The following is a 9,776-nucleotide window of genomic DNA, read 5'->3' as shown; positions in this document are numbered from 1 at the left end:
CTCCCCCTGTACTATTTTGTTGAAGCGCCTCATAAAATACCTTAAAGTAATATTATAGAGATAAATAGTTAGCCTGATATTAAAGGTGCAGTAGGTAAGACTTATAAAACTAACTTTCTGTGATCTTTGCTGAAACTGACCCTATGTTTGAGTAGAACTACATGAAGCAGGTAATTTAAAAAAAATCTGGCTCCTCTGGCACCACCTCCAGCCTGTAGTGCGGCTTAGGAGACCGTTGTGTCGATGTTCAAATTTTTTGGCTAAGTCCTGGATCTTCGCAATCCTACCTACAGCACCTTTAATATGACGATAATGCAACATTGTGCATTTAACTGCAGTGTAGCTAAACTGTTTACCTAAGCTATACGTGTCTAGTGATCTCACCACCTGCTCACTGGTCAACAATAGATACTAAAACCCTTAACAAACAAAAACTAAAAATAGAGATTTCAAAAACTTAAAGGTGCCATCTCTGCAGTTTTATTAATCAGTGTCATTATTATTTCCTTCATGTCATATGTTTCATAGAGGTGATTTCAACACAGGTACAACTAATTGACTAAATTTATGGTAAAGTGCCTTTCAGAGGACTGGTCATTAATTTATATGTAAAGCACACTTTATACAGATGTTAAAAGTTGCCTCCCAAATGGGGCTTTTTTGTGTTGGTGGTAAGAAAGTGATTCTCCCCTTATCTTTACTGACCTGTGGAGCACTGGGATGACCTGTAAATGGCTACAACAATCTCATTAAGCTCATTAAGCTCTCCTTATTTATATAAAAAAAATTATGCACTTTAAAACAGAAGAAGTAGCTGAACTGAGTTTTTAAACATTCATTCAATCATAAGTAGGCTGGAAAGCATCAGAAGTATGACCAGGATTAGCAGACCTTTTGGTCCATTTTGGGCTCTGGAGGAGGGACTCATGTCAGAAGGCCTTCTTGGGTCAGGAGGTCTGAGGACCAGCCTGCACGGGTTCTGCACTTCCTCTACGGAGATCTGGACCTCACTGGGCCGATTCAAACTCAACTGATCTCTGACCTGGGAGAAATAAAGTGAGACAAGAGAGGGAGGTGATAAAACGTTTCAACTTTTGAACTCAGATGGGCTGTCGATTTAGTTGAGAATATTTTCAAACTTGCAGTGCAAATAAAGCAATTTATATATATAAAAAATGTTTATATATATAAAAAAAAATGCATGTTTAGGCTTTTCCGCCTTTAATTGACAGGACAACTAGGTGAGAAAGGGGGGGGAAGACATGCAGGAAATTGTTACAGGTCAGATTTGAACCCTGGACCTCTGCGTCGAGGAATAAACCTCTCATTATATGTGCGCCTGCTCTACCCACTGAGCCAACCCAGCCACGTATAATATATTTTAATTATAAGTCAATCTTTCATAGTCTATATACACAATGTTCCATTTCTGGGATTGCTCCGGTGCCGCCATAAATTCCGCATGATGTCCCTCATTTAGGCTAGATATCCTTTGCCTTGGGCTTCCTTTGTGTTGTTTGGCATTCTAAACTCCGGTGGATTTATGAGGACTATGGTTAACCTTTTCTCAGATCTCTGCAGGGTAAATCCAGACAGCTAGCTAGACTATCTGTCCAATCTGAGTTTTACTGTTGCACACGTTCCACCAAAACAAGTTCCTTCCCGAGGCTACTTTGCAGAGTATGGCGCCCAAGATGATTGTGATTGGTTTAAAGAAATGCCAATAAACCAGAGCATGTTTTTCTCCCATCCTGGAATGCTGTGCGGACACCTTCCTCCACAGCACTGCAGAGGAGGGTGTGGCAATGCAAAACAAGTCTTTCAAGGTCATCTATTGCTGATCTGTTGCTAAATATGCATACTGTGGACATTTTCTATAAAACATACATCCTTTAATCCTTCATTATAGCCAAATCACTCCTGGGACAAATATATGATATGTGAATATTTGCCTTTCAGTTACCTACCTACTCCTCATTCATCAAAGAAGGCTGTTCTTTGACATACAATATATTAATCTTCAAGCTCACCCTCTCCACTTCCTCGAACACGCGCAGGAAGTTCCTTCGAAGGACATCTGCCAACTCCTTCTCGGTCCAGTTCCTTTGCAGGAGTTCCTGGATTAGGGCAGGATACTTTGACACATCCTCTAGCCCCTGAGGAAAGCTGTTTACGAAAAACACATTTCAATTCTTGGATATTACTTTGCAAAAGAAACCACTCATCCTGACAGTTTTGATTAGACTTAATACATTACTTATGTGGCACTATGAATAAGTAATACAAGTACTAATAATAAACACATATAAATCTAGTCCTTCAATATTACTTGTTATGTGACATTCCAGTTTGGACTAGATTCTGTCTGTATGCAGGGGGGGGGGAACAAATGCCCACCATTCTGCAGCAAATCTTCTGCAGCAGCTCTCTCTTTATGCCTGTTACAAGTACAAAGTTATTGCTTTTTTTTTTTTTTTTTTTTTTTTTTAGCATTTTTCAGCCTGTTGACAGCTGAGACAGCCAAATTGCTGATATGATGACAGGCTAACAAAAGTACAAAATTGATCTGGAGAGTGCCAGAAAGAAGTCTGTACCCTACTGACATGAGCTTTGTATTTCAGTGTCTATGTGTGTATAGTGTGTTTCTGAAGATCCCCACTCATCCTGGTTCTAGGATAGACGATATGTAGATTTACTGTCTTTTGACTTTCTAGCTATCTGTATGTTGTGTTTGCAAATGGATATTTTTTTTTTACCTCACAGCACCTTCAAAGTCCCCTCCAATTCCTATTGACTCAGCTCCGATCACATTCTTTATGTGATCAAAATGGTCTGTGAAAACCAGGTGGAATAAAAAATCAACTAACATATAAAAAATATGAATTACAGATTTACGTCATGATAAAAAAAAAAAAAAGACAACATGGATGCCTCACCAGCCACACGAGAGATGTTTGCTTCATCACTGCAGGATATGAATTTGCTGTGGAGATTCACCATGATCAACCCCTGATTCTTTTTCTGAAACACAACACATACATGTCACTGCCAAGTCTGGTGAATAAGAAGACATACATAGTGAAGCACTAACTAAAATAAGCTGTGTGTAAATTAGTTTTTCAGACACAAGTACAGAAGCCTTTATTTCTGTCTCATTTACATTGACTAGTTGTAGTGGTAGAAGTGGTAAACATCAGGCTTATGCTTGTCTTATCTCAAACACCGTGTGCAGCAGCAACACACACAGACACAGACACACACACACACACACACACACACACACACACACACACACACACACACACACACACACACACACACACACACACTGTACTGTCCATGCCAAATGTACCTTAAGAAGCAGATTCAAAAACTGGTGTGGATTTAATTATGCTTTATGTTTTTCAGATGTCAGCCAACATGTGGTTATAATTTTGTGAGAAGGGTATAAAAAACTGTGCTCTAACTCCTTGTGCACGCCCAATGGATGTTTCAAATTTTATACTGACATAAACATTTAGAATGATGTGCAGTACACTGAACTTGGCTGTTTCCATTGCATAAAAAAATACTTACTTAAGGAACTATGCCACTCTTAATCACATGCTATCAATATTTACAAAGTAAGACAAGGTATAATTCAGTCTTTTAATAATTAACATATATTACTGGTAGTTCTGTTAAGCAGAAACAGAGAGAAATGGAATACATTATTCGGACTACATTTCTCATGAAGTTGGATGATTGAAAGTGGTGAAGTAGATTCATCTTCTATTGAAAGCAAAGTACAGTATACAGAGTTATAGACTCAAGTGGGAGGAATGAAGAAGTTAGTTATGAGTTGGCCCCAACAACTGAAGCTGAATTAGGAGATGAACTAATGGTAGCTTTAAGGCATATTCATGGGGGGGCATTTTAAATGCTTTGTGAAAAAAAGAAAGATATTCAAAGAAGGGTGGGGGATTGGAAGAAAGAGAGGAGACGACACGTTCAGAGTGCAACACTTTGATACTAATGGTAGATAGCCGATACTTAGCTTTAAAAAAGTCAGAGTACATTCAGGTTGATTCTTTGATCATCAACCTCATAACAACCAAGATAAAGCACTTTACTGTAAGTCTCGCCCACAGCACGAGTGTCGTAGAAATCGACTAAAGAGCAGTGGGTTGTACACTCATACAATTTGCGTAATGTCTTATACTAACAGCTTGCATTATGCTGGAGGAAAAACACTCATCATTAGTGGCTTCAACCAGTTGGTATGCTTTTTTTCAGAAGGTGAATCATTGTTTTATGTTGGAAACTGTACCACACAATCAACTGGGTGCCAACTATAACAGTCTAAAATATACACTGTGCAGTGGATCTAATTTAGATCTTAAATGTCACCCCGTGTGTCATTATCAGGCATTCATTTGTGTAACGTGAGACTAGAGAGGAAATTGTGTTCATGGAAATGATGGAGGATATGGAACGTCATCAATTACATGTTAACTTGATTTCCTGATCCTGCAAATATTCCCTTATTATTTATAATCAATTATACTGACTATTGGTGGGCTGAAATCTAAAAATTGTTCAGTGGTGGAAATCTGTTCACAAATGTTCGATCCTGTTGATTAACAAAAAAAGCTTACAATGAAAACATATTACATGTCAGCGGTATATATATGAATCATAATTACTATCAATGAATCAGTGACGTGATTAATTAATAATATTTCATCAAGCAACTAAACAAGCAATATAATTACTCAAATAATTGGTTTTCTTACCAGATCATGCAGCAGCCAGTCAGGTACGTTGCGGTCATGGCTACAGATTGAAAAGGAAGATGAATGGCTAAAAATAACCGGAGCCTTGGAATGCTTCAGTGCGGCCCAGGCTGTGTCCCAAGAAGTGTGGGAGAGGTCCACTATCATTCCCAGTCTGTTCATCTCCTCCACCACGGCCTCAAAAACACATTCAAAAGCCATTTACAGTAACACAGGAAGGTAGGAAGTCAATTGAGCCGACAACAGGAGATGCTTACGCACACATTATGTAAACACAATCATGCAGAGAGCAATCAAGGAAGTCCTACATGCTGCTTTTGAGAGGGCCAAGCCAAAGAGGAAAAGCATTATCAAAATGTGATGTGAAAATAAGTTAACATTGTACAACAGCATTGCTGACTTGCAAGTCCGATTTGGGTTACAGCAGTTTCTCTTTAAATAGCCTCAAGTCAAGAAAGCATTTTGTATGCAGAGCATCAAACAAGTTCAAAAATAACAACCGCCACATCTATCAAATAATGTGTTTCTCTCTTTAAATCAAATTGTCATCTTAAATATACAGCAGATGTCACGTTCTAATACTTTCTCAAGAAACAGCTGACCAAAACAAGCAAATATGCTTTGTTGAATGTGATAAACCAAACAATTCTGTACAGTTGTTTTGTTTATATAACTGAAGATTAAGCTTACCTTCCCAAAGTGTGTCAGGCTGTTGTTCTGTCTTTGATAGACATTATATATTTTTGAGGATGATTCCGCCCTGCATTGAAAAACAATATAGTCACAAATCATTAAGTGTTGTAAGACCTGTGTATTCTTCACTACCATGAAAATAAAATGTATTTAAATAGGTTACTGCACCATTTAGGGCATCTGGCTGGGGCACATTAAGCTACATGCTATGTCAAGTTACAAAAAGTAGTAATATACAATTAATTTGCATAGAAGGAATAAAATGCAAAAAAAATGCAAAAAAAAAACAAAACATTCAACCTTTCCATTCAGTCAACCCTGTGAATAAACCCCTAATCTAAATATGTAGCAACAGAAGCTTATGATAAAAGGATAGTTCTGGATCAGGTCTGAGCCAATGAACAATGTCAACAGACAAAATTATTAAAGCTTTAGTGCGTAACTTTTTTATATTAATGAACGCCCGTTACATTCAAGCCATTGCCAAATGAGTTGATGCAAAGCTAATGAAGACTTTCAGGGCCACACAACTCTCTCTGTATTTCTCAGTATGGCTATGTTCAGAAGATTGTGGCGTCCGGCGACTTTCGCGCGCAGAAACTCGATTTAAGATAATTACCTCTTAATTCTCCGTGTACTCCTTGGCTACTTGCAACTGTGTGGAGGAGGGGTGGGGGCGCGTGTGCAATTATGGAAGGCTTGGATTACGTGGATGGGCCTATAGTTTTGTCATTACGTAGAATTCCTTGTGGGGGCAACAGAAACTACGCACTATAGCTTTAAGAAACAAGTACGGCTACAGGAGCTTTATATGAAGTTTAAAAAATGTAACATTTGTATTGAATAAAAGAGATCCTGTTTTGCTGTAACCCTTGTATTGATACTATGTTGAGTCATGTGTCCATCATTGCGTTTCTGCAGTATATAAATCACATTTAGGATTCTAAGTAAAGTAATACATTCAGAATAAATTTCTTAACTACCAGGGTGTATTGCAGGTATGTGTGAGAGTCATGGAGCGGACTCCGAGCTGATAAAACATCCGCAGGGCTGGCAGGCTACTGTCAATAGAGTGGCCCCCCTCAATACTTATGAGACAGGCTATCTTATGCCTCATTTCAGAATTCCTGAGCTCTGCAATGACAAGACATACATGTGTTACACATACTGTACACACATTATCCAAAATGAATGTGACCCAAAGATTATTATAACTTGAATGTCTCTTTTCCAAATGTGAACTGTAAATAAGACATACATTAGAGTATGGATTCATTAATGTATGTTTTCTATACATTCATGCTAGAAACAATGTTTTCAAAATAATAATAATAATAATAATAATTATTATTATAATATAATATATATATATATATATATATATATATATATATATATATATATATATTCCTATTCAGATAATCAGCTAGATTTAATTCCTCTTTCATCTCACGGTTTTGTAGGTAAACTGTCTGCAATGCAATGTCAAGGTCTACTATACCCTGAGCAGATGTGACCAGCTCAAAGTCCTGGTACTCAGTGCACATGCGTCTGACCACATCTATTTGCTCCAGAGTCAGCCTCACAGCATCCTTCTCCTGGGCCCCACACAGTACATATACTGCAAACATCTGACAAAGAGACAGGGACGTGACACAAGAGAACAAGAGAGACATTTAAGTTATTGCGGTGAATGTCATTCTAGGTTTGGTCTTTCCACAACATAAACTCAGTAGCCTAGATGCTGTTATTCAAATACTTTAGAACAGAAAAGTGAAAGACGGAATGAAATGCAATACCTGTGCCTGTACATGGCCTGCTTGGAGACGGGTGATGTCGGTGGCCACTTTGCTAACATTACGCAGGTCAATTTGGCTCAGCCGATTGTTGTGAAGTATCCTCAGCTGGAGAGCTAGGTCATTATGACTGACAGATGGAGAGAGAGGGTGTAAGGAAAAGGGAAGGCATGGAGAGGCATTTTCATTTCAATTCCATTAATTCATGTCCACGAATGAAACTGCAGTGTAGACGAGGCAATAAACATCCTTTACCCATCAATAAGAGGATATCTGGACATCAAGTCATGTACTCTCTCTCTCTCAGAGTATCCAGATATCAAACAACACAGAGAGCAGAAAACCACCAGATGTTTCAGGGACTTCATGCACAAGCCGCTTGAAGCACTTGTTACAGTTTTCCTGGAAGGCATAGTCTGATTAGAGAAAACACACCAGTGCATTAAAGTTATATCTGATAACAACATATTATTATTATTATTTTTAATATACTATTATAGAATTATTACAGTGACTGCTAGATTAAAGATAATAGCATAATTGTAAACTTACTGCTTCATATCTCATGCTATGATAATCCTTGTATGGTATGATGGGATCGTGTATTCTCTCCCTACTTATTAGAACAGAAACACAGTGACAAACTGAAAAAGTTAAAATAGGCATATTGTTTAGGTGGTAGCTCATTTGATATGCAAATGCACACTGGACAGTAAAACATGATACATCCTCATTTTCAATAACAGTTTATATCTATAAAACCGTGGAACAGTTCAATTTAAAAATAGACTTACCTGCCAGGTTTTTAAAAAGCAACTTGTTGACCACCTTGTTGTACAAATGCGCACAAGCGGTACGAACTTTCCAGCTCTCTGCCCAGCCTACTCTCCGCCCCAGAAAAATACAGAACAAACCTATACAGAACTGGTCGGTGTGCTGAGTGCTGCATTCAGGCCCTGACGGAATAAATATAAATACACAAAGTTTCAGTTTTCAGACGTGTTTAGCCAACATATGCTGGCATTAGAATGGCAGTGACAATTACTATCTCTCGATGGACTTTAACTTCTCGTATCGCCCCAATTTCAAAGCCTTGCAGTGCATTTGTGTTAGTGTTGCAGTGAGTGTAACTAACAATTGTTACAGATCGGATGAACAAATTGCTTATTGGCACGATGAAAAACAGTCTTTCCATGGGCAATGTTATTCATCTAGCCTACTTACAGTAATTATGTATTTAACTGCGTTGCCTCTCTCAGAGTGAGGGATTTACGAGGAGCGTATGAAGGCACCGTGGAGACCTGTGGTTTCCATCTGTTGGCCAAATAATGTAAACGCTATCATAAAAGGCCCATTGGTCCTGTGCAATCAGCGTTCTTTTTCTTTCTTTTTTTTCTTTTTTTAATATACATTTGGCACGTTTGCAGGTTTGCACCGATGATTACATTCACTGAGCTACCATGTTTAAGATTGACAACACTTTTAGCCGTCAAGATTCACTCAGCTGCTAACATGGCAAGCGGAAGTGACACGCTAATAAAGCATGGCCTTGGTAAGTGACACAAGTAATTAGTCGAACGATAAGCACGCACATTGAATATATGTATATATAACGTTAACGGCGTTAACGGATCAACAGATGGATTGATAAAAAAATGAACCTAATAAAAACAAAACGTGTTATTTTGCTTATACCCACAATAACGGTGGCCAGGAAGGACATTGTTCTGTGACCACCGTTCTTATTTGGCTCAAGTGTGTATGTTTGGAAACACGTTTAAACTTTTTATTTTTGTTTGAGGAATCTGAGAGTCATCTAAACAGGGGTAGCATACGTTTTGTTAAGTAGATGCTTAACATTAGATTGGTGACTGGAACTTATCAGCGGGCAATTATAGCACCCATAGTGTATGGATTGCAAGCTCCTGCACTAGGCTGGTGTTCTTTTGCCCTGTTAATATAATATGGATGACTTGTGCTGCTGAGTGCCAACCAACCTGTCCCAACAACATTGGATAAAAACAATGTTGGGAGGTTTTTTGAGTTCTGGGAGAGTGGTTGGATTCAGTTTTGAGTTCCTGCCATTTTGGGGATAGAAGGCAGTACACCTTTATGATCATGTGGGCGGGGAGGCCAGACAACGCTCAAATTGTGTATCACCCTGGTAGCCAGAATTCAGGAGCAGATGCTCTTTCCAGGCAGTATTCAGAAGATATGGTTGTGGTGCAAACTTTTTAGGACATATTCAATGTTCTGTTGAAGCCACACCAGGACTGCATCTCATAACCCTTATTTGATAGCTCCTCGACTCCGCGGTCCTCGGCTAAACCCGGAAGTTGTTCTGTCCCTTCTCGGTGAAGGCCGTCTCAAAGCTCTCATTTCTGCCCCGAGGAGCGAGCATCGAGGAGGGATCACCGAGGAGCCATGAGCTGCTCTTGTGTGTCCTCGGGAGGATACAATGGGTGGAGTTAGCAACTCCTTCGGCCGTACGGCTTCCGGGAAGGCTGCTCTC

At 38.9% G+C, this 9,776-nt stretch overlaps 1 protein-coding gene across 3 annotated transcripts; it reads right to left on the bottom strand.

Annotated features, from left to right (window-relative positions):
- Positions 1-251: 251 nt before the first annotated feature.
- On the bottom strand, positions 252-8,790 carry dpep2 (dipeptidase 2). Of its 3 annotated transcripts, none has more exons than XM_028600338.1 (13): positions 8,489-8,790; positions 8,059-8,220; positions 7,817-7,880; positions 7,520-7,680; positions 7,268-7,394; positions 6,970-7,099; positions 6,452-6,602; positions 5,466-5,535; positions 4,776-4,952; positions 2,937-3,021; positions 2,757-2,832; positions 2,031-2,166; positions 252-1,042 (listed from the first exon to the last, which is right to left on the bottom strand). In XM_028600338.1, exons 3-13 carry the CDS (start codon positions 7,829-7,831, stop codon positions 836-838), a joined length of 1,335 nt encoding a protein of 444 aa, XP_028456139.1. In that variant the 5' UTR covers positions 7,832-7,880; positions 8,059-8,220; positions 8,489-8,790; the 3' UTR covers positions 252-835. The 3 variants fall into 3 exon arrangements, with proteins under 3 accessions (XP_028456139.1, XP_028456060.1, XP_028456218.1); XM_028600259.1 differs by having other exon boundaries at positions 7,817-7,877; XM_028600417.1 differs by having other exon boundaries at positions 7,520-7,666; positions 7,817-7,877.
- Between the last annotated feature and the right edge of the window lie 986 nt (positions 8,791-9,776).

The sequence above is a fragment of the Perca flavescens genome, chromosome 1, assembly GCF_004354835.1.
Source record: "Perca flavescens isolate YP-PL-M2 chromosome 1, PFLA_1.0, whole genome shotgun sequence".
NCBI classification, from domain to species: Eukaryota; Metazoa; Chordata; class Actinopteri; order Perciformes; family Percidae; genus Perca; species Perca flavescens.
This window is presented reverse-complemented; position numbering and strand designations above follow the sequence as displayed.

Excerpts from the sequence above, each read along its gene's own strand:
- dpep2 (XM_028600338.1), bottom strand. Across the intron at positions 7,100-7,267 it reads CAGGCCATGTACAGGCACAG|ATGTTTGCAGTATATGTACT; the intron begins GTATTGCATTTC and ends TCTCTTTGTCAG. Across the intron at positions 1,043-2,030 it reads TGTTCGAGGAAGTGGAGAGG|GTCAGAGATCAGTTGAGTTT; the intron begins GTGAGCTTGAAG and ends TATTTCTCCCAG.